The 26396-nt window shown below is 36.1% G+C and overlaps 1 protein-coding gene across 13 annotated transcripts in view; it reads right to left on the minus strand.

Annotated features, from left to right (window-relative positions):
• NRXN1 (neurexin 1) overlaps window positions 1–26396 on the minus strand; it is a 1098989-nt gene that overhangs the window by 160806 nt on the left and 911787 nt on the right. For all 13 annotated transcript variants that reach the window (XM_087863385.1, XM_087863384.1, XM_087863379.1 and 10 more), the window contains one exon: window positions 3831–4002. In XM_087863385.1, coding sequence (XP_087719511.1) covers window positions 3831–4002 — 172 coding nt within the window. The remainder of the gene's footprint in view (window positions 1–3830; window positions 4003–26396) is intronic.

Raw genomic sequence — 26396 nt, forward strand, 5'->3', positions numbered from 1 at the left:
ATCTCTGTAACCAAATGGTAAGCATAGTATGTCCCTTTAATGTAGTACATATCCTCTAAACACTTGTTGATTTGATGTGTTGATTTGACAGGAATAAAATGAATATTTGGCCTTGTGTAAAGGATATTTTTTTGGCACACTGGTAGACAAATAAACTCAATGGTTTATCTTCAAAGGCAACTGTGATTTACCTGGAGCAATCTTTAGACTGGGCAAGTAAGATGATGTTAAGTTCTGTGGCTTAACATTATGAGAAAAGAAATCTATTTTTGTTGAGAGAGAAATTTTGCTACTTAACTATAATTAGGAACAAATCAGAGATTAACGATGCATTATATTCTAGAGCTTTAACTAATAAGCACCAATAAATGGCTTTCTCAACTTTAAATGGCTTGCAAAATATTATTCCTATTCATTGCTCCATGTACAAAAACTAATGGAAACTGGGTCTGCTATTCAGAAAATTCAATATTTATTCTAAAATATGAATTGTTGAGTTAAAGGAATATTTCATATACTTGAAAAGAGCATAAAATCTACCTCTGCTAATTAGTTTCTCTATGAAAGCCTTCTAGACAATTACTGGGTAATACCACTGGTCAATGCTTTAGGTGCTTTTCATTAAAGGTATAGCGTTGTTACCAGATGAATTGCTTCATATAAAAGCACTTACCACAAAGCCCTATAATGGAAGGTTAAGTGCTATACTTAATTACTAATTTCAATCCTTATTACCTATATTTTGCAGTGCAGGCACTTTAAAAGGAACCAAATATAGTCTGTTGGTTCCTGCTTCTTTGATTATAGGATTTGGTGGTAAAAGCATTAGTCCAGCTGTTTTTCTAATGAAGAATAACAACAACAAAAAACTTTTAAAATAAAAATAGTCATACCACAAACCAATATAAAAGAGATATACTAGACATTTCTATTGCCTCATACGTAAAATCACTTTGTTCTAAAAACTTTCTTCTAGGTGACATATACTTCGAAATTCATATTCAGCCTTCATGGCATTGTTACAGATAAAGCTCCAGAAGAAGAAAGTATTTGAAATTTTCATGGTTTATTTCCTACCTCAACATCATGCTGAAAGGCACAAAGAACAGATGATTAATAAAACACTTGATAACAACAATGGTGACTTTCCTGAGTTCTTTACATATTGATCATTAACATTTTATATGTATATATTAAATTCCCCACAGGTGCTCTAATATTCTTGAGGACAAATTCTGTGTTTTACTCTTGCTTGTAACCTTCATAATAACGGCAATTTTGCTCATGCTTGATTAATTAATATCTAAAATACTTTTTACTGAAAGGGTACATACAATCTTTGACTAAATATACAAGAGGTTGTATCTAAAACTATTTCTAAAGATTTACTCCTTAATTTTCGTGATATTGCCAGCTTTTTTTTTTTTTTTTGGCCAACTTCTGATTTTTAAATATATTTTATATTGTTCTCTATACTGAGCATCCATTTAATTGGTAAATGAGACACTGTATGTGTTAAACAAATATTAGTCTAGAAAAATGGACAAATATTTGTTGACTTAATTAATTTACTGCCCCAATCTCAACTACTAGTATTTAAACTGGACACTGGCTTGCCACAAGAAAAGATCATATCTTTTTTGAACTACACCTAGTACATAGTATCTAGTATGTGCACAATTAAAGAACTGTCAATCAGATACACTGTATCAAAGAGGTAGAGAAAAATTTAAAGACAAAATATTTACCCCAATGCATTAGAAAACTAGATTCTGATTATCTATGCTGGGGAAATGCATACTCTATTTCTCTTTTAGAGATGCATTATGGGTATTAATAAAGTCCAAGTATACATATTTTAAACTTGGTTTAACACAGATTTTCCCAAACTAACTTGAGAGTGGGACTTCCTCTCTCCCCTCATGGGTCACCATTAACATTCTCTAGAGCAGAGTTCTTACCAATAGCAGTACAGAAAGTGTGACAAGAATAAAAAGTTACTAAAATGAAATAATTTTAACAATTTAATTGGTGAAGAAACAACGCTAGGCTTCAAGAGGCAACTGCCATACTCTAATAGCAATAGGATTTGTCAATTTACATGTTCGGCTCCACTACTCACAGATACAACAACCCCAGAGACAGGGCCTAGATCTTATCCTACTTTACATCTTTCATGGTGTCCAGTGCATTAACTTCCTCTCAGGAAACAGGTATTGATTAATCCATATTTTAGGAAATTCACCATATTTTAGGAAATTCACCAATTTACTTTTCCATAATTTCACTAAGGACATAGTTTTTATGAAAAATACCTTTGTATTAGGATTTCAGTAAATGCAATAGGGTTATTAGCAGGAGCGATGTGACATTGCATGCATATTTAAGATACTTTCCTTCCAAATCTTCCATTCCTTCATCCTATTACAGATGGTAAAAGAAGGTGTACATTCTTATAATTGAGTAAAATTGGGATTATTCCCAGGACATCTATTCAGCAAATATTTATTGACTGCCTACTATTTCCCAGTATTATAATGGGCACGACATATTCTTAATGTGCTTGCTTCTGAATTTTGTCACAGAGTTGGGTTTTTTTTTATTATACTTAATTCAGCAAATATTTACAGAGCACCAGAATAGATCTGAAATGAGGCTTGAAGCTGTAGATATTTTTAAATCAGGAAAGGTCCAGAAGAGCATCACAGACATTTCATTAGACATTTCCTAATCGTGAGTCAGTACCAAGAAAAATTAATCTTTATTTAATAAGTTAGTTATTTCCTCAAATTATTTCTGACAAGAAACAAAAACTTGTAACAGAGGCTTATGCACATTTTGGTAGTCATTTTTACTGTACAAAATGAAAACTTTTTATATTCTTTCTTTATACTGTGCTATAAATCTGTTGTACAAGTCAGTTGTATCTAAAAGGGGAGCAGAGAGAAATGAGGCTGAAGTTTTTATTAACCTCTTTTGTACTAAAATATAAAGAGGATAATAAATGAAGTAAAATAACCATTATACTTTTAATTTGTATTTTACTTAAAAATAACATGCTTTTTTAAAACTGAGACTATATGCAACCCCAGGTAACATTGGTTTAAGTTTCTCATCTACTGCTTTTGTTTCAATAATGTAAAACTGACAAAGCTGATTAACAATGAAAAAGGTAATTTTTATTTTATCAATAATAGCTTGACATTCATTTTATAGACTTGAAAAGAGTAATGCTAGTGTAACAGAACCCTTGTGAAACTCCCATATGGTCATATGACAGTGAAAACAAATTTCAGTTAGTTGCATGTTTTTATAACTGATGATTCAGAGTACTACATATCATTCCTTTACTATTCCTCTGTTTGTCCCATGGCCCTCTTGACCTTTCATGAGTTTCAGCTCTGCACCACCATCAAAGGACAACCTGGTCCCATTTTCTTTCAGAGAAAAGTGTGTAATATTCCTTCCCTGAGTTTTAAATTTTAACTCTTGTTACTTTTGACAAAGCCTTTCCTTTGTTCAAATGCAAAGATCCAGTAAAAAGAACTTTGACATGTTGTGCCTTTCATGTGTGCATTTTTCTGGTTTCACTGATGTCCTGAATTTTGCAAACGATACTGTGTGCCTTCAAGTTCTCCTATAAAATGTCATTTGTACACTGTATCAAGAACAGTTTAGGACAGCATTACATTCACATGATTTTAAAGTCCAATAAATACTTGATGGTTTCTCAGAAAACCCACAATTTGGTGAAACGGACGCAAAATACTGCTTTGTTTTCCAGTTTGCTTTTCATAAAATTTTCCCCCAGTACACATTCACTGGCTTACCTGCAGGGTAGCGCTCGATCACTGGCCAGCTGTCCACCTGTAAGGTGGCATTGCCACCACTCCTCGTAAAACGGACTACATGGTATTTCCCATCGTTAATGATTGCACTGGACTCCTCAATGGCGATGTCATCTGTCCCAACATTAAATTTAACTCCAATTTTTCCTTGGTGCTGGAAGGGAGGAGGGGACAAAAAGAGTTGTATGAAGTTATACTGATTAGTCAGCATTTAATAAGAATTAAGTATAGGAACAAGACAACAATGTTCACTCTTGCCACTTTTGTTCACCATAGTGTTGGAACTCCTAGCCACAGCAATTAGGCAAGAAAAAGAAATAAAGGCATCCAAATTGGAAGGAAGAATTAAAACTGTCACTATTTACAGCTGATACAACATTATATATAGAAACCAAAAAAAAAAAAAAAAAACTCCATAAAAAAACTAATAAACAAGTTCAGTAAAGTTGTAGGATACAAAATCAATAGACCAAAATCTCTTCTTTTTCTTTACACTAATAATGAACTATCAGAAGGAGAAATTAAGGAAACAATTCCATTTATAATTACATCTAAGAGAATAAAATGCATCGGTATAAATTTGGTCAAGGAGGTGAAAGACCTGTATATTGAAAACTTTAAGATAATGACATGAATTGAGGAACACACAAATAAATGGAAATAAATTCCATGTTCATGGATTATAAGAATTAATATTGTTACAATGTCCATACTACCCAAACCATTATACAGATGCAATGCAATCCCTATTAAAATTCAAGTGTCATTTTTCACAGAAATAGAGCAAAGAATCATAAAATTTGCATGGAACCACAAAAGACCCTGAATAGCCAAACCAATCTTGAGGAAGAAAAACAAAGCTAGAGACATCAGGCTCCCTGATTTTTTTTTTTTTAAGATTTTATTTATTTATTTGACAGAGAGAGAGAGTCAGGCAGTGAGAGAGGGAACACAAGCAGGGGGAGTGGAAGAGGAAGAAGCAGGCTCCCAGTAGAGGAACCTGATGTGGGGCTCGATCCCAGAACGCCGGGATCACGCCCTGAGCCCAAGGCAGACGCTTAACGACTGAGCCACCCAGGCGCCCCCAGGCTCCCTGATTTCAAACTATATTACAAAGCTACATTACTATGTTATTGGCATAAAAAACAGATACACAAATCAGTGAAATAAAGAGCCCAGAAATATACCCACACATATATGACCAATTAATCTACAACAAAGGAGCCAAGAATATATAACAGAGGAAGAACAGTCTCTTCAACAAATGGCATTGGGAAACTGGACAGCCATACGTAAAAGAATGAAACTGGACCACTATCTTAGACAATACACAAAAATTAATTTAAAATGTCTTAAAGACTTGAACGTAAGACCTGAAACCATAAAAATCCTAGAAGACAACATAGGCAATATGCTCCTTCATACAAGTCTTGCTGATGATTTTTTTAATCTCAAGCCAAAAGCAAAAATAAGTAGGTAGGACTACATCAAACTAAAAAACTTCTGCACAGCAAAGGAAACCATCAATAAAATGAAAAGGCAACCTAGTGGATGGGAGAAAATAACTGCAAATCATGTATCTGATAAAGGGCTGACATTCAAAATGCATAAAGAGCTCATACAATTCACTAGCAACAAAACAAACAATCCGATTTAAAAATGAGCAAAGATCTGAATAGACATGTTTCCAAAGAAGACATACAGATGGCCAACCAGTACATAACAAGATGTGCCTAACATCATAATCATCAGGAAATTATAAATTAAATCCACAGTGAGATATCACTTCACACCTGTTTGAACAGCTATTATCAAAAGGCAAGAAATAACAAGTGTTGGTGAGGATATGAAGAAAAGAAAACCCTTTGCACTGTGGATGTGAATGTAAATTGGTACAACCACTATGGAAAACAGTATGGAGGTTCTTCAAAAGTTAAAAATAGAACCATCATATGATCCAGTAATTCCACTTCTGGGTATATATCCAGAGGAAACAAAAACACTAATTCAGAAAGATATATGCGCCCGTGTTCACTGCAGCAATATTTATAGTAGTCAAGATATGAAAACAACCTAAGGATCCATTGATGGATGAATGAATAAAGAAATCATGGTATATATGATAGAATATTAGCCATTAAAAATGACATCTTGCCATTTTCAACAACACAGATGGACCTCAAGGGCATTATGCTGAGTGAAATAAGTCAGAGAATGACAAATACTGTATGATCTTATATGTGGAATCTAAACAAACAAATACCAACTTTGGAGATACAGACAATAGATTGGTGACTGCAAGAAGCAGGGGATGAGGGGTGGTGGAAATGGGTGAATTTTTTTTTCCAATTTAGTTTAAATAAATTAAATAAAAGTAAAAGCAGAGATCAGAGATAAGTGTGTGTGTGTATACAATGGTGTGTGTGTGTGTGTGTGTGTGTGTGTGTGTGTGTGTGTGTGTATAATCACTTCCTTCAAGATAGTCATGGTTCAGTTAAGTTCATCTTGGGTTCCTTTCATAACATTATTTAGGTCCTCTAAGAGGCATTTTCTCTTGTCATGTAGTTACTTCCCACCCACCCTCCTAGTCCCTGTTCAAGGAAACCACAAATTTAAACAAAAAATTACATACAATGTATTGTTCAAGAACATGATTCAGACAACTGCTCTTCTCCAATTTTATTTTTGACAAATTCATGTACTGGAAAGCAAGATTCTTGACATTTGGGTCAATTTGGAGCATCTCTTAATGGAGGATTGATATGCCAATAGAAACACTTTCAAGAGAACTCCCAGAGGTTGCCACAGAAAAGGTGCACAGCTGCCTGTGTGAAAGGACAACCCATCATGTCTCTAACATAGTTCCCTTACTCTACTCTTTCCATCCCCCCCCAAGAAAGACTTGACATTTTCTCTCTTTTTTTTTTAAAGAAGATTTTTTTTTTCTTTTAAGATTTTATTTATTTATTTGACAGAGAGAGAGGCAGAGAGAGAGGGAACACAAGCAGGGTGAGTGGGAGAGGGAGAAGCAGGCTTCCCGCTGAGCAGGGAACCGGATACGGGCTCGATCCCAGAACGCTGCGATCATGACCTGAGACGAAGGCAGACGCTTAATGACAGAGCCACCCAGGAGCCCCGACATTCTCTCTTTTAATAACTGGTAAAAATCACAGTAATTAAGTCTGTTTAGAGACAAATGGTAAATACTCATAACAGAGAAAAGCATCCTCAAGGGTATGGGGCACATGAACAGGCATTTAGTGAGGACAGTTTCTTAGTCCTTATTCACAAAAAGAGTCATCAAATACTAAAAGCCTAAAACTCACTCAATTTTTTTTTACAGATGATGAAACTATGACACAGGATGGTACAATGACTTATTCAAGGTCAGGTAACTTAATAGACAGGAAGTAGAACTAGGATTCAGTCCCTCATTTTTGGTTTATACCTAAGCCAAGATGCAGTTATCTAAAATTACCCTCCTCTCTGAATTATGCAAAGCAGCATTAAAATCATTCTAAGTGCAAAGTTTGTGACTGTTAACCTTAGAATTTCATACTATGAGGCAGCAAAGAAGAGTGCGCTTATGTCCTCTGCCTCCGAGAAGCAGTCTCTAGCAGCAGGGCTGTCAGCTCTACCACAAGCTCAGCTGATTTGTAAAGCGTGTGGATTTGCCCTTAATCAGTAGCACAGAATACCCACACTGCAGGCCCCCCACAGAGTACATAACCTCAAACTGTCTTCAGCTCACCTTTCATCAAACCTCAGTTGAGAGGAACAACATGGGGGAAGAAGGGTCCAAAGGACATAAAATCTATCCATTCCTGCAGAAATTTACAATCAGAATATCAGAAAACCAGAAGATTTGGACCACATCCTCTTAACCTCTCACTGGATTCCCATCATTGAACTAGGCAGCAAGAGTATGGCATCGGCTTACACTCAGAGTTATTTTAAGAAAATCTTGTACAAAACCACATCAACTAAATGGAAGTATCTGAAGATGTAATTTGGACAGTGCTTGTTGTACCCTTCATACTGATATGCACAAGGTTCCTTTTTTTCTTTTTCTGCTTCTTACTATCTATAAAAGATCGCTTTCTTATAGTTAGGTGAATATGGACTTTAATTTATGTGCTTTTATTTGTTTTGGGCTTGATGGGCAATATGACTTAAAATCGTACTTCCTTTCTGACTTTGGTTCTTAGGAAACTCAAAATCAAAGAGTAGGGCAATTTTAAAAGCTATGCAGGGTTCAGGTGTACTGTTTCCCTTAGACACGTGTGTGATATAGCTCCACGGAGGGGGTGAATTTAAGAATCTTATTTAAGAGATTTGTTGCTTCCTTTATTCAACAAACAACTTTATAGTGTCCTGAGGACTTTACAAACATTAACGCTGGTATTTCTCATAACAGCCTCAGGAGATAGGTACTATTTTATCTCCATGTGACAGGTGAGGAAACTAAAGCACAGAGTGAAAAGGTAACTTGGCTAAGTTCACCCAGCTAGAAAGAGAAAAGCTGTGCTTCAGCCCAAGTAGTCTCGCTCTAGAGTTTGCGCTCCTAATGATTACGCTAGGCTGAATTTGAGGAATGTTGGGTCATCCTATAACTGCAGTTAGCAGATTTGGTTAATCTAGCTGTTCTTTTCTACCTGTTTTATCTTTCCTGCTAGAAAACCAGCCCTTTCGACATAACAAGTGCATGAAGATATCCGTTACTCTGGAGTTGTCCACTGTTTTAGGGTTTCTCCTATTACAGACATGTTTCTTATCCCAGGATAGATGGAAAGGAATTCTTAAAGTTCCCTACTAGTTCTGATAGGAAGGCCACAATAGTCTCTTATTATCAGAGTTCTAATTATTAATGAGATTCAAGTTCTGTGAATAGAAGCATTACAATGCTAAAGGTACAATATGTACAAACTCTGAAAAAAGTCCCTTTATGTTGTCCCTAGCTTTTTCAGCAAAATCAAATGTAAAATGCATATTTTCTAGGATATAGAAATCCCCAGATACTGCAGTGATTGATTTCTTGCCACATAATAAAAAACTATTAAGGAACAACGAGGGTTGGTGATGCGTGGAGAATTTCTGACTTTTAATCTATGCCCATCCTTTCCTGGATATCTTGATTTGGTCCTTTGACTTCCAAAACCTTTAACATCTCATGAATTCAAACTCCAGTCAGCTAGAACAGAACTGAATACCACCGAAGTAGGTTCAGACAACAGACTCCACATGAAATCAGACATAATTTACCCTACCCAGCATCAAGCCATAGAGTCCATTTTATCCCTGAAAACAAACAAATTAAAAATGCACATAAAAGGGCACCTGAGTGGCACAGTCGGTTAAGCATCCGACTCTTGACTCTTGATGTCGGCTCAGGCCATGATCTCATGGTCCTGAGATCAAGCCCTGTGTTGGGCTCTGCACTCAGCTCAGTCTGCTTAGGACTCTCTCTCTCTCTACCCCTCCCCAATCACCACCCTTCTCCCCTGGCTCATGCTCACTCTCTCCCTCTAAAATGAATAAATAAGTCTTTAAAAATGCACGTAAACCAAACAATATTAATACGAAGCATATCTAGAGGACCAATATTTATGATTTCATTCAGAAACTGTAAATATCCTCAAAACACACCCCTCCCATATTGACAGAACAGCAAGTCATTTCAATTATATAAACAATAAAACTTGCTAAACTTTCTTGCCAATAGATAATTACAATTCAAAAGAATCCATTTCAAATTCTTATTCTCTGGGATTAAATGTGATTGTCTCTGGCAAATTCTCATGAATATTGTATTAGCGAAACCAGCAGTAATTTCACTGGACACGCACTGATCTTTCAGCATTGTATCTTCCTTGAAATAGATAACTGGCTCACATATAATTTCAAAAATCTATTATGAGAATATCAGTAACAAGGCATTTATAATTTAATGAAGTCTTTCCATGGATTCATTAAATAAATAGTGACAAAAGTAATTACTGATTTTTTCACAAAAGCTCATTTCTGAATAAGGATCATATTATTAAACCAAGTTAAAAGGAAACATGAAAGATGACACAGGAAAGGAACTTGAAAGTTCTAGCAAGTGGCACTATAGTTTCATGCACCTTTTAATTCCATCTGTAATCACATATTCACTTGAAAATATTTATTTTAACCAAGATTAAGATTTAATGTAATGGTGTACTTGATCTCTTGGGCGTACTTCAAGCAAGATGTCTGAATGTTACAGATGCAGATCTATTTCAATCTGTATGAATACAAAACAGGGAAAACAGAGTACATAAATGTAAAGATTTATCCTGTCCACTGATTTTTCCCCCCTATTTTGGGGATGTTATGTAGAATTGTGCGGCTCAACTATGTCAAGGAAAACAACCAAAAATGAAAAAAAAAACTATCTTCCATTATTTTTATTTGTTTACCATACTTTTAGAGTATCAACAAACAAGATGAACAAGGGTGCAAGCCAGAATGGCACGTAGATCGGCAAGAACACTTACTTCTGGTCTACAAGCTTCTGCTGTGCAACACGATACAGTCTTATACTCCAGGGCCCCACTTTGGATAAAACTTGACAATGCCTTCAAATACACTGAATGCTTATGCTCATTTCAGAATACAGAACAACTCCCATGGTCCAATTTTACATCGCCAACTGAAGTGGGAGTCAGGTTGAATGTTATGTTTTGCTCCTCCAGAGACTAATCCTCACCAGGGAACAGAGGTTTTAAGGCCTCAGGGAGACTCTGGGGCCTACAGTCACTGTTGCCGGAATAAGTAACACTACAGAATGTGTCAGACAGCCACCTGTTCTCTCACGTCGACACAAACAGACTGATTTGGAGAATTGCTAATTTAACCCAAATACGTTTCCAAATGAATGACTAAGAGGTCTTCCTAATCTGGTAGAGACTGTGTTTACCAATCTAGATCTATTTTTGTTCTAGTTCTCGCAACCTGGCCCCGAGCTGGAAATGCACTACCCCTCCTCCTACATAAAACACACTCAGCATCATCATTTCAAGAACAAGAAGGTACCACCGCCTTGTCTCCCACTTTCCCCACTGAATAATAGTTTTTATTCATTTAGCTAATAAAAAAGTGGAATATATAACATGCATTTTGCACTGGGCTAAGTGTGTAGACAGTACCAACAGGTAAAGTGTGTTCTCTGTCCCACAGGAAGTTTTCAGTCAAATCAAGAAGACAAGTCGCACATGCAAATATTCACACCCACAAACAGGTTGAGGGAGCGGCAAGGAGCAGCAGGGCGCACTGTGGGGAACTGCTCTCATGGGCCTCAGGGAGCCCCTGAATGTGTGGCAGGAGCAAGTCAGCATGTAGACAGCTGTAACACAGCTAGTGGATACCAAAAACATCCAGGAACACAGAAGATACCTTCCCTTTGTCTCGCATCTCTTTCCAGGGCCTGCATCCCAGAGTGCTCACTGCGTGCAACCCATTGAGCTCTAGACAATTTATCACTTTAAACTCCCAGCCAACCTGAACGCTGAGTGCTATTTTTTTCTATTTACTCAGAGACTTTAAATAATGTGTCCCAAACCATAATGCTAATAAATATCGGTGCTGGGACTTGACCATAGTGGAGGGGCTTTCTAAAAAAGAACGACTTCGAAGTCGTCCACGTTCCAGGAAAAGATCTTGAAGCCAAGAAGTGGGAGAGATCATCAGCGATGCCACTTCAGAAAGATCTCATTTGGGGGTAATACTTTCTAAGAAAACGGTATTTTCATTTTCCCATCAAATCTCATCTCCATTAAGGGTAGTATGCCTTTTCTATCCAACTCCATTCTACAGAACTGTAGAGTTCCTTTGATTCCATGACACTATATCCTGGACAATGATACTATCCTCCTCGAGGGTTGTACTCATCTCTTGGTCCTCGGTGTATCAAATACTCTGTGTAAGCCTGTGACAGTCCTCCCACAGGTACTTCTGTGGGTGGTAGTTTTTATGCATCTGTTTTAATGTCTTAACTGTATTACAGAGAGCTTGAGAGTAGGAAAAAAAACTGATTTATGCCTCACTGTACTCTTCACAGCACTTTGCAGATGACCTGTACATTTGTAATTTTCCAAAACTCTGTCACATACAATTTTTAATTGAGATATAATATCACATATCATAAAATGAGCCCTTTCAAAATATATGCTTCAGTGGTTTTAGTATATCCACAAGGTTGTGCAACCATCACCAGTATTTAATTTCAGAACATTTTCATTACATTGCAATTTCCTTTTGATGAGATAATGCATATAAAATTCTTAGCACTCTTAATGGCTACCCAGTGCCTATGAGCTATATTATTATTATTGCTCCTATTATTATTATTTTTACACTTGGAAAACATTGTTTTGCTCCTTAGTAGGTTGATGGAAGTTAATTAAAGCAATGCTTGAATTATATAGCCATTACAGTTTAGTTAGGACACACAATAACTCACTCATCTTCACAACACTTGTGAAACAGCATGTCTATTTTATAAATTGGGCAAGCTAAAGCTCAAAAAGGCTGAGACTTGACCAGAGTCAGAGCATCTATCTACCAGGTGGCTTAAGAGAGAATATTCTAAAATCTAATCATGCTCCCCTATGGGATACACTGTCCTGCCATTGGTTGTGCTGAAGCAGAGACTCCTTGCTTAGGCAACCTCTATGACCCCTCCCATCTCAATGATATTAGAACTCTGAAAAGCCTACATGAATGGCTAAGCACTTAGCATGTGCACACACACACTCACACACACACAGTTTAGAAATAACTAGTTTTTTAAAATACATCAAAGACACTGAAATCTGAATGTGTTTTAGTTTTTCAAAATTTATAAAATAGATGAACTGTAGCATTTAATCAGGAATTCTCTAATTTGGGAAGGGCAGGGGGATATCCCACTAGGTCAATGTCTCAGAGTAACCTGGCACACCTTTGGAAATCATATGTGTTATTTCCTAAGAAATTATGACTCCTCACTCCAGCAGGGATGGAGGGACTTGTCTTTATGAGCAAGCACTTTTGCCTTGCCAGGTGTGTAGGACTTGGTATTGCTAGGTGAGAAGGGTCAAAGAGTTCCTTTGAGGATGGATAGATGCTGAGTTCCAAAGACAACACCAAGTGTTTTTAATGCCTCCCTTTCCTCATATTATCTGTCTTTAGAGGAAATTAAATCAAGAATCAAAACAATATAAGGTGAAACTAGCCCATTAAGTGACTGGCTCATATATCTTTGAAAGGAGCAATAACTTAATGTTGATATTTGGAGATTATCTCTATTTTGTTCATCAGTTGAATCAAAACCAGATTATCCTTTATATTGGGAAAGACCTTCTTGAACCCTTATGAAGTTCTCCATAGTGGCCATGGGTTCAGAGATGTCATCAAGCCTTTTTTGTTGTACTTACTGTGGTCGAAACAGCACATCTCTGCATGATATCATGCACAATGAAGAATGAAATTAAGCATCTGATGCTCTTGGGAATCAAAATCATCCCATTGGGATCATTAATTCTGTATTCCCATCCACTGAAATGGTAACCACCACCAAGTAGAAATACCCATCTTTAAATGTGTTCTTTTTTTTTTTTTTAAGATTTTATTTATTTATTTCACAGAGATAGAGACAGCCAGCAAGAGAGGGAACACAAGCAGGGGGAGTGGGAGAGGAAGAAACAGGCTCATAGCAGAAGAGCCTGATGTGGGGCTCGATCTCATCACGCCGGGATCATGCCCTGAGCCGAAGGCAGACGCTTAACCGCTGTGCCACCCAGGCGCCCCTAAATGTGTTCTTATATATAAAGAATGTGTTCTATGGTTGAGCATCCTCCCCTGAATAATAATTTTAAAAATCCAGATATCAAAGCAAAAAACAGGCACTGACTGGCGGCCTATGCAAGGCTCGTAATTTTCAGTGGTAATGTCTCCAGTTGGAATACTTAGCCCATGGTACCTGACGTGGCATCATGACAAATTCCTTAAATCTGTGCAAGAAAAGCTAAGATCCACACTGGCTAAAGTTCAGCCTTGCTCAAAGTGCAGTGGGCTCATAAGATAGAGCTTGTGTTTTTTTTTTTTTTTTTTAAGTTTTTTGATTTGTTTTATGACTGTTGTTTTAAAATCCTTGGTTGGGTGTTAAATTAGCTTTGCTCACATTTTACAGTCATTCAGGAAACTTTGTGCAATAAACACTGTGTTTCCAGCACTGATTAAAACCATAACCTTTGTTTCTCTGCTTTTCTCTGATTCCTTCTCTTTGGGCCATTACACTGCTTATTATTACCTCCGCCAGGAACCAGATAGCGAAAGGACATTCGGCTCTATCAATTCAGCCGATTGTTGGCATTTCTATGTAAAAAGGTTTTTCTATAAAAAAGGCTTGGGATTATTTGCGGATTTCATTTATTTGTTGTATCCCAGGACCATCATTTTTGTGGAGAGCTGACTACATAATTACAGTACCCTGTAATGTTCCAAATTTCCATAGCACAGAGTACCACATTTTTCAGACAAATAGACGAAACATCTTTGGATGGTGATTTTAGTTCTCTGTATGGTAAATGCTACCTCAGTAACTAGGTTTTAAGTAAAATAAAATTAGCCTTTGTATTTTTTTAAGTATTAAAAAAATATCAAGAGATAAATAAAATTATTTTTAATGCTCCAGTTGATGAATGTTTACGAGCTATACATGAAATGAAAAGGTCAGTATGGAGGGGATAACATTTTTTAAAGTTATGTTTGGTGAACTGTGACTTGCAACCAGAAAAATAATAATGAGATAGTATTTTCAAGTGTGTTTGATGGATTGACTTTTTAATAATGCTATCTTGGTTTTCACAAACCTCAAGCAGATCCCTAATTGAAATGCATTCCAAGAGAAAAACTGACGGTGCTACCTTTCTCCTTTTCTTTCTTATTGACATCTAGTCCAGGACTACCTGTCTGACGTCTTCAGAAAAAGCAAATGTGTGCATATGGGCAGAGAAAAGCATTTTCCAAAGACTATTTTCTATAGAATCAGCAAGGCTCTATTATTCCCAGCATACCAAGTAACAATTTCTGCAGCCTTCAAAAATGAATCTACGTTCATGTGTGTGATGGCAGAGGAGAGTTTTCAGAAGAGCATCTGGCATCTCTAAGGCCGAAACTCCTGAAGATAATGATCTTTCTTCAAACACTAATATTGCCACAAAAATAAAATATAAAAAAAATAAATAAAATACAATAAAATAAAATAATGTCAAGAAATGTTTATCAAGTGCCTATTAGGTGCAGTGTATTTCTCAAAAACACTATACCACTCTTTCTAGGGCTCAAAAATTTTTAAATGTATTTGTTGGTTGTGTTTATTTTAAAAATTTTTTTTAGTCTTTTTCTATTTTGGCGTGGGGGAGAGAGTGAGACAGCAAAAGCATCAGAGGGGGCAGGGTCAGAGAAAGAAGCAGACTCCTCACCAGGCAGGGAGCCTGACGCAGGACTCAAACCTGAGATTCCAGGATCATGACCTGAGCCAAAGGCAGACACATAACAGACTCAGCCACCCAGGCACCCGTGTTAGTTGTGTTTAAATACATTCATTTCCCTAAACCACATGATTTTCTTGCATAAAGGACACTAAAATTTTGGAAATATCTTAAGACACAAGTTTTGTCCTCAACAGTCATTCATTCATTCGATTCAATCTAACAAATACAAACAGACTTCCTACTATGCTGATATTCTGCTAGGTTCTGAATAAACAGTGGTTAACAAAACTGGTGGCAACGCTGTCAACATGAAGCTTAAGACTTGAATTATCTCTTTCTACATTAAAATTTATATTAGCATATAAAGTGTGCTAAATGTCAAGAAGGAAAAGAGCAGGATGTTATGAGAGGCACTGAGTGGTTAAGGAAAGCTTCTTTGAGGAGCCAAAGATGAGAAGAAATCAATAGTATGAGAGCAAGAGTTTGCCAGGTAGAGAAAAGAGTGTGTGCACAGGCCTCAAGGAACAAAAATATGTAGGTATAAAGGCAGATGCTTTTATGTACAAATGTAGATAAACATATAAATATACGGATGCTTCATAGAAACAGAGATATGTCAATTGTATGAATATATGTAGGTATTAACTGGAAAGTTCATCCAGGAGATAAAAGTAGGTTATGAAAGTACATATAAAAAAATGAAAAATCTTCATTTGCACAAATAAAGCAATTGGAAAACAGATAGCTAAGCACACTTAAAAGATCTTCCAATCTAAGAATGGAAAAATATTAATACAAATGTAGAACCGAACAGTATGCATCTTGACATTTATCTAGTTGTTTGTTCCTAAGTTTCATTTATCAATGTGCCTTATGAAATAAAATATATAAAGACTTTCTGAATCAACAGGGACTCACCACATTTTCCAAAAGTCATTTGCTGCTACAATGTCAAAAATGATTCATCATTGTATGCTTATATTTCAAAGCTAATGTAACACATTTAGTTTCTTTGTGGGTAGAATGTCTTGTTAACTTATTTCTCTAGAGAGCCCTTTTATCTTAAGATGTAGCAAGAGTTCTCTGTACACTTTCCACCTTATAAATACTGTTTGAAATTACTAGTTTTTTAAGTACCCTCCACAAACTAGTTAAAGAAGGAAAAGTTTTCACCCTTGACTCTTTTACCTCCCTGTTCACCTGGAAGAGATAATGAACAAGGTTCATTACCCATGTCCCTAAAATGTACTTTTCTAGGTAATGAATTTCAACCAAGAGAAGGAATTAGTCCAATCCTACTTCGGGAAAAATTCAAATAAATGAAGTCAAAATATGAGTTTTTCCTATAATTTGGCCAAGAATTTTAACGAGAAAACACACAAAGTACTCAATGGTAAATAATTCATGAACATTTTGAACCTGAGATAAATGTTCATTGCTAGCTTCTTGAGAGCAGTAACCAGTGGAGGTTCCCTGAGGTCATCCCTTCTTACTGTCTACCTAGAAGAGCCAGAGGATATTTTGAGAAGACTACGGATTATGATAACAGGGTAAAGATAGACTGCAAGATAAATATCTGGAAGGAAGTCAAATTATCAGCCCTCTATAAAGGAACACATGTTCTCTCTCTCCTTCCCTTCCTCACTGCTTTGTCACACTAGCCTTTAATTTCCATGAATATACCATGTTCTGTCCATTTTAGGATCTTTGCTATTCTGTTTCTGTCCGGTTACCTCCTTCCTTGTTTCCCCCATCTTCAAATTGTGGATCCTCTATATTTTTGGGGGGAAAAGAACCTTGAGGACTTCAGGGTGGAGCTGGGCATCAATCTGCTGAGCAAAGTACAAGGCTTATCTATGGAAATGCCCTTTTATGGAGCAAAAACTGATTAATGTTCACCCACTGGAGTACAAAAGACACATAAAGGTCTGTCCTGACAATACTTGAAAAGCCAGTGCCATATAGGAAGGCTGTGTCTTATGTGATTAACGGTATTCTTCAATGGACTTGGGTTGTCCGTGAGAAAACTTTAATCATTAAATATCACTGCAAGATTGATATGCTGTGATCGCACATCCAACTTATACATGTACCCTGCCAAACATGTACACTCCTTCAAAATGAACACAAACCAAACCCGAGAAGGTAAAAATCCACTGAGAAATTAATCATTAATATCATTCTAAGGCCAAATGGGAACCATAGCTAACTTATTCACTGTTTCATAATATCAGTGCCAAACTTCCCAAATGAGTGTGGATATAGGGGAAGGGCTATATTTGGCAGCAGACACGTGATGATGATGATGATGACGATGATGATGACAACGATGATGACGACGATGACGACGGTGGTGGTGATGGTGATAACAGCTACCCTTCTCAAATACTTGCTATGTGCCAGGCACCCCTTCTAAGCAGTTTACAGAAGATACTGTATTAAAATATATAAGATTATTTCCAGTTATTTGATGAGGAAACTGAGTCTCAAACATTTAATGACTTAACCCCAGTCACCTGCCTAATAAGTGTGAGAGCTGTGACTTGGTCTCAAGCAATCTGGTTCCAAATTGTGGATGTTGAGCCATACCAGTGTGCCTCTGAGAAGGAGTCCAAGATTCTAAGAAGAGATTACCATTTAGGTGTAGTATCAGTAAACCTCTTGGGAAGAGAGAGCTGTCAACATCCTTCTATTGTATATACCAAGCAATGTATCAATTACTTTGCAAACCTTCACTCCTTTAATCCTCACAATAACTCTTATTTGTCAGCCTTACAATCATCATGTTGAGCATGTTTGAAACTCAAAGCAAGTAGGAGAATTCTCTAAAGTCAGAACTAAAATATCATCAAGTTACATCCAACACAGGCCTATCTAGTTTCAGACTCATGTTTTCAACCCCTTCATGCTATTTGCCTCCGTACATTCTTCAAGATCCACTGGAAATAGAAGAGGCCGCAGGAGAGTATCTTGGGGCCAGAGCAGATTTTCTCATACTTCAGGAGCCCTCTGAACAGAAATGGAAGCATGATACTCTCTAGGTTTAGTTGTAAGTCTGAATGTCACCAGCTGCTCAAAAACTCTAGGGAAGAGCACTTGGAAAAATGGCCATTGTCTTTCCTCTCCCCACTTGTCTGCATCCCTGTTTTTCTCTAATATCTTTTCCACCTCACGGCTAATAGATTTCTTAAAATCACTTTTAGTATTAGTTGTCATTTCAGGAAGATGAGCTTCAAACTTCCATCAAATCCAACAGAATATGTCATCATCATAACAAAGCCAGTCATGTGGTGTTTGGCTAAACGAAATGTGACTCAGTTGAAAAGGAAATGAGAAACTTAGCTGTAGTTTCCCCTAGTGTTCTACCTAATATTTCAAGCGAAATATTAATAACTTTTCAGCAGGTCAAGCCCTCAAATGTTACAATCCATAATCAAATAGATACAGATCTGAATTTTGTTAACTGTTTGCGTGTATCAAAAAAAAAACTTTGTAGAGTACCGTTACATGAAACTTTTCAATGGCTTTAGAAGAAATGAAATAAACTATCATTTTCGTACCACAATAATATTGATAATTTAATAAGTAGTGTTGCTGAACTTTGAAATATGAATTGACCCAGTGGAGGTATTTTTCTATTATAATTTTTCAACTTAGTTAACTTTCCAGGTCATGATTAGAAATGTTATTACTCTTGTTTCTTATTCTATCTCATTTAACCCCTCTCTTAAAAATATAATGACCATGTTCGAAGCCGTTTAACATTCTCCTTCCATGAATATTTAAAGTTTTCTATTAATAAATCAAAATTCTTCAAGTTGTTTAATTTTTATCTTAGTTGTTTGAAACCAGCCTCTCAATCACTGTCATCTTTTCTTTCTCCCTAAGCATATAAGCATGGGTCTAGTTTTTAATGATACCATTTTTAATTTGAGCTAATTTTATCTAAGATATTGCCCAAGAGTATCAGTTCTGTGAGAATACTTCATGCAAGAAATCATAAAGATAATACCTATGCTGCACTAAAAAGTGAACAAAAAATAACTGAAATTCTTTCTCCTCAAGCAAAGAGCATACTTTGATGTCAACAGAGAGAAGAATATTTAATATTGGCTCCAGTTGCACTCCAATTAGCAACTAACAAGTAACAGTCTATGATTAAGTCACAAAATTCAACAATTACACTTAATGATAGGTGAGTAAGAGATGTGGGAAGCATTTCAGCTTGGACCGAAATGCAACAAATATGAACCTAGCACAATTGGCTTGGTGACATTAAGCTTCTGATTAGCTTTCCTACTCAAAATTAAATTATTCCATATTCCCTTGAAATAATAATACAATTTCCTGTTTTGATTAACTCTATCAGGTATCTTCAAAATCTGCTCTTACAATTTATTTCAACCAAAAAACTTCCATAAAAAGAAATTACAAAAACATTTTCTAGAGGGATTGATAAATTTCTCTCATAAGTTTAAACACCATCTAAGCATTTTGTTTCTGTTTTTAATGCATCTTATAGCTTAAATGGTCACAATGTCCAATCTCTGCTACAAGCGCTGAACTGTTTTAACATGTTTTCCTAACAAATGACTGCACTGACATTAGTAGAGACCACCGAAATGTACTGGTTATGGAAGACATATCATTAACCTATATGGTACATAATTATCAATTCAAAAAGTAGCCAACATTCAAGTTCTTCAAATAAATGCACACAAAAAAGATAAACTCAGTAATAACACCTAAAATAACCTTTCAACATCAAGAAATTTGTCATGCTGTCTTACACACACACACACACACCAGCTGAGCGTTTCACAAGTATTGTTGAATTTTCACCCATTCCTGAGCCACATCTTAGCTGTAATCCAACTTATTTTTTTAAACAGCATTATTATCTAATTTTCTAAAATAATTCCCGTTTTCATTCTCTTGCTACCAAAACTCCCCTAAGAGTTTCAATGGTGACATGCTGTCCCTCATCCTATCCAGCTGAAAGTTGTAAAAGGTACATCTCTGCCATCTCTTTAATCTTTAAAGACACTACAGAGGTTTTTTTTAAAAAAATTACTATGGTTATTTAACTTCTTACTGGCCTTAGAATTATTCTACCAAAAATACTATCGTATGTTACTTTCTAGGACACATTTTTTAAAACTCAATCACTACAATAGAAACACTATGCAAATTGTCAATCCCTTAAAAAATAGAATAAATACCTACCCAGTTATCTACCTAGTTATGTTCATACACTGTTACAGAGCTGAAACTGATAAACTGGTACAGAAATAACTAAAAAATTTAAAACTAGAACAGAAATACCTGCAGAAATTACCAGGATAAAAGGCTCTTGGCCTAGATAATTTATGCCTCAGTTATTAATAATATTGATAATATCAGCAATAATCTTTAATTGTCAATGAGTACTTCCTATGGTCCCAGTTTAATCTTTTTAAATATAGCACTGAATACAGTTTTGGCCAATAATGGTCACTAAATAAATATTTACTAAATATGATTGAATTCTCGCATTAACTCTGAGAAGTAAATGTTATTATTACCATTATTTTATAGATAAACCGTGACATAAGAATGTTTAGTCACTTGCCCAAAGTCACTCTGCTAATCAGTTGAAGAATGAAGACTTGAATTCGAATCTGCTTATTTTGACTACTACAGGGCTATATACTACCTTTGGTGAGAAAAAAAAAAATCACAGAAATAGATAATCCCCAGTGACGGAACCTGCTTCAGAATAAAGAAAATGATAGATAAGACCCAAAATGATAGATAAGACCCACCTAACTTCATAAAATTAGAACTTCCTCATATAAAAGTCAGTGAAATGTAGCACTCCTCCAAATCCCAATTCCATAGGCCAATTTATATTATAATCATAGGTTATAAAAATCTAATTGACATATTCCCTACATGTATTCAATAGCATGCAAATGAATAACCCACTACGACAAAGATGGCTGGTTCAGGTAGCACCATTAACTGAGTCAGTCCCTGTGTGACAATTAATATAACTGATTTAGCTTTACAATTCTGAGGTAAGTATTACTATGATCATTTTACAGATGAGGAAATGTGGCCCAAAATAACACAGCCACTAAGTATAAACCCAGGACTCAAGCTTAGTTCTTTCTGACTTCAGATGCCACACATGACCATGTTGGGTGTATATCAAGAATGCCATGATGTTTCAAAAACTAGTCAATTTACTGACATGTATCATTAGGACAAATGAGGAAAAACGATATGAATCATTAAGACAAATTCTATAAATTTAAAACCATTCTTGATTTTTTTAAAAAAGTCACTGAGTAAACTAGAAATAGGAGACTATTTCTTAGCAGGATAAAAGCAAATCTACCTTAAATTTACTGCCAACATCATACTTAACACTAAAAGCACTTCCATTAAAGTAAGAAATAGATTTTTACATTACCATCATTACGTTTTAGCTTTGTTTTAGACATGGCAATCAGTATGACAGGAAATGGAAATAATAGTTTAAATTATTGGGGAAAAAAGAGGAAAACAATCCCACACTGCTGCTACCAAACTGAAACTACACTGTTGGACACAAAAATAGGCATTTCAAAGAGCATTAAGGGCCAATCTCCAAAAAACTCTTTTAAGAATGAGGCGGCCAATCATAAATACATACATCCTCATAAAGAATAGTAGGAGACATTCAGCAAAATACCTTAGAATGAAAGAGAAACACGAGTTTCATAAAAGTATATGAACATTTTTTGGCAAATGATTGTAAATGTTGACTCTGGGTGATGGGTTCACCAAAGTCTATTATGTTATTTTTCTCTCCTGTGCTAGAAAATTCCCATGATAGAAAGAATGAACAATGAATGGTAGCCTGAGCACCAAGGAAGCTGTAACTTTTGTCCCTAACCAAAGTTGTGACCTTGAACGAATTATTTGACGACTCTGTTGTCTCCATTTCCTCATTTGGCTAAACATCTCCATTTTCCAGATCATCCTTTTCAGGCATAGGATTCTATTCTATTCTATTCTATTCTAGTCTAGTCTAGTCTAGTCTATTCTGCAGATCCTTCTCAATTTTCACATACCTTAATATGTTTTCATTTATAATGGTTCAATTTGTGAGACCCAATGTTGAGCAATAAATAGAATATTTAGCCAAAAACAGACTAAAGGAAAAAAAATCCAATAAACAAAAGGGGCATTGCTGTAACTTCTGAATAGCATACTCCTTCTATTTGCTTGAGATTTGTGATTGTTTATTTATCCTATAAAACAAAACAAAACAAAACAAAACAAGAAAAGAAAAGAAAACGAAAACAACCAAATCTGGTTTCCACCAGGATGTTGAGATGTCTGACAATAACTGCTGCAATGGGTGGGGGTAAAGACCCTACACTCGGCTGGTTCTCCATCATGATTGCAGCTACACTGACTTTGGCTGAGGCCAGAGAACTATACTGAGATAGTATAAATGTGTACAGAGAGCAATGCTTCACCTTTATTTTAGGGTGAGTTTATTTTCATTTATTGATGAGCATGTAGAATGATGCTTCCTGGATTTCTGCTATATATAACCTATCAAAAATAAAGACAGTCTAGAACACAAAATAAAAATATATTCAGCATGATTATATTGACAATGGTTTTGATTTATATGCAATTACACTTCCATGATGTTGATGTAGTTACCACAATAAACCTATGTTTACTGTGTAAGGGAAACCTTTGTTAAGCACAAGGGGGATGGCATGGCCACCTGGAAGTATCCCATCCTTTGTATCAAGCTAAGGCAGATATACAGCTCTTCCTCGACTTACAATGGGCTTACATCCCCCATAAACCCATCGTAATGTGAAAATACTGTAGGCTGAAAATGCATTTAAATATACCTAACCTATGGAACATCAGAGCTTAACCTAACCTACCTGAAACATGCTCCGAACACAGTTGGAAAAAATCATCGAGCACAATGCCTGTTTTATAACAAAGTGTTGATTTCACATGTAATTCATCGAACGCTGTACCGGAAGGCCGAAACAGAATGCTTGTACATACGTCAGCTATTCAGGAGCTGCAGCTCACTGCTATTGCCCAGCGTCACGAGAGAGTATACCACTAGTCCCGGAAAAGGTCACAATTCGAAATTTGAAGAACAGTTTCTACTGAATGTGCATCACTTTCACATCATCATAAGGTGGAAAAATCTAAGTTGAACCATCAGAAGTCAGGGGACTGTCTGTGTAATGCAAGCAACAAGTAGGGCATAGAGGAAATCAATCATCACAACCAAGAGAACACCAGATATCCCTCCACACTTAGCAATAAAGAATGTTGAGAAAGCAGACCTCTTAATTTGCATAAACTTCAACATAAAAAATAATTTCAAGTCTAACTCTCTTTCCAACTTTGTATGTCGGGTGTGTGTGTGTGGATGCAAAATAATGTCTTAGGCAATAAAAAACTGGTCAAGGGTGGCATCTGAATAGAAATGTTGCCAATTCTAGCATCTCTTTTTGTCTTGTTTCTCCATTATTGGATGGTAGTGGTTACCAAATATAATTCAACAACGCAACTGAGTGAATATTCTCCCCCAGGTTTTAATTTAGACTATACAATGTGTATCGACTCTTTTACATTATTGGTCATAAAAATGTTCTATTGTTCCCCTATTGATAGTTTAAGAGAATGCCTGTAAGCTGAGTTTCCTTTTAAAATATCAGTACTCTAAAAGATAAAATTGTCAATATCTTCTGCCTTTCATTTCCTTTCCAGAACTTATACCTTTGAATTGTTTTATTTCCATCATATTCGCTCAGATTATTTAAAACATTAAGTTGCAAACAACTATTTCTTTTGAAGACCATAAACATAGGAAATTCATAGGATTTCCCTTGGTCCATTATTTTAGATTGTTCCATGATGCATCAGGAGGTAATTGGCGAAAGAAATAAGAGGGGCTTTGCCAATGACTCTTAAAATACTGACTAATAAAATAACCAAAATCTTAGCACTGGGAAGAGGTCTTAGACCCAGACTCTCCCCTAATGCAGGAAGCTATTCTCTGACAAAGGACACCTAAGTTCTACTTGAAACTTGCCAGTGATGTTACTACTTCTCAAATCAGCCTAGTCATTTTTGAAAATCCTTTTGAACTGAAAGTTACCTCTCTTTAATGTGTCTGCAGTAAGGATCAATACAGTGCAATCTGTATCTTTTTCCCATATGACAGCCCTTCACCTTTTTGAAAACTGTTATCCAGTCTACTTTCTTCCACCCTCAGCTCAACTCTTCCCCTAGAGACTCATTTTCCATTCTTTAACTATCAATCATTAAGAGAAGTTTTTTTAACTGTTCACCCTTCACATATCCAGTTTGTTAATAAACTTGGATTCTCAAGGATCTTAACACAGTACATTGACTTAAATGCAATACATAAGACGGGTGCTCAACAGTGCACTATCTTCCTTCATTAAGCAATTATTCTTCCATCAATATTGTCTGGTTTTTTTTTTTTAATAGCCATGCTCACTAGTTGCAGGTATGAGCATTTAGTAGACTAAAATTCTCAGACCCGTGCACACTGTTCATTAGCAAGATACCTTTCCTATATTTATTCTTACAGATTTCAAATTGCAATTATAGGACTTTACCACCCCCCTTCCAGATCTTCCACCTGTGTTATTTTTGCTCAAACATTTTTCTTCATCTAAAATACTCCCTTCCAGCTCTGCTGTCTGAAAACACTAATTCTCTTGTTTATCTTGGGCTTAAACTTCCTCAGATTCATATTATCCTTTCTATTGTATCATCCTGTTTGATGGAAAGACGAAATCTAAACAGGAGCCAGACAACTTCGCTTTCTCTCTTCCCATCATTACATCCTCTCAGCCAAGCAGCTCCCCTCCTTGTCCATCATTTTCCAGAAAACAAAAACAAACCCATGTTACACAAGACCCTTCTTGTTTTAACTTTAGACTTGATAAGTCTATATTTACTGGCTCAGAACAATCTCTCTCTCTCTCTCATAACATTTTTGTCTTTGCAAGCATCTTTTAAAATACCCTTTTAAAATATTTTGAACTGTGAACTCTTTGGTGGAGACAGAATCCTGAGAGGCTTCAAGAGCTTTCCCATGGCTGTGATGTGCAGTGTAGAATTCAGCACCAAATGTGCCTGCAGGTGTGCCCCAGTCCCACGTGAGGCAAGCCATTATTTCCTTTACTAAAATTGGGAATAAGTATCAAACCTGGCCCAGAGATCTAGCAGGGAATACATGAGCTTTCAAGAAAAAAAAAAAGTGAAGTGTTTAAAATAATGTCTAGGTCAAAGTAAGTTCTCAATAAACGTAATTATTACTAGTATATTAACAATACATTCCTAGATATAAAATGATCATCAAAAGAAATCAAGAATTCACAGATTCTTTGGTTTTTTGAATGTGCAACAGTCAAGTGCCTATGCCATTTATGTTGCCAGTGTCCCGAATGTGCTTCCCCTCTCATCACTCACACCTACTCACACCTCCAAATACCCAAAGCCTAGCACTCCTTTGATGCCAAGTCCAAACGCCACCTTTTCCAAAATGTCTTCCTTGGGAGTCTTTCCCTACCTTCCTTGAGAGTCTCTCCCTACCCTTGGACCTGATTCCTGCACAATGCGGATCTTGAAGTTATGGGGTTTTTGCAACTCAACCCTGAAGCCCATTATCTGGCATGGAAATTGAACCATAGTAGGTGCTTAATAAAAACCAGTTAGATGAGTCAACGATTCCCTTCCCAAGCCAAAATTAATTTCTTACTCTCCTGATTTTGTATATACTATTACACATAATTACCAAGTACCATAATTATCTGTGTATATGACTCTTCTGTCCTACTACTTTATAAAGCTTTTTGGGTACATCTGTATCAACTTGACCTTTGGCTGATACACAATGCATCAGCATGTAGTAGACACTCAAAATATTTTTAAATGAATTAGTGTCTACTTTTCACCATTGCTATGGTATTATTTTTTCACAGAAGTTTTAAAA

Source organism: Ursus americanus, chromosome 7 (genome assembly GCF_024610735.1).
Source record: "Ursus americanus isolate L20-20 chromosome 7, mUrsAme1.1.p, whole genome shotgun sequence".
Lineage (NCBI taxonomy): Eukaryota > Metazoa > Chordata > Mammalia > Carnivora > Ursidae > Ursus > Ursus americanus.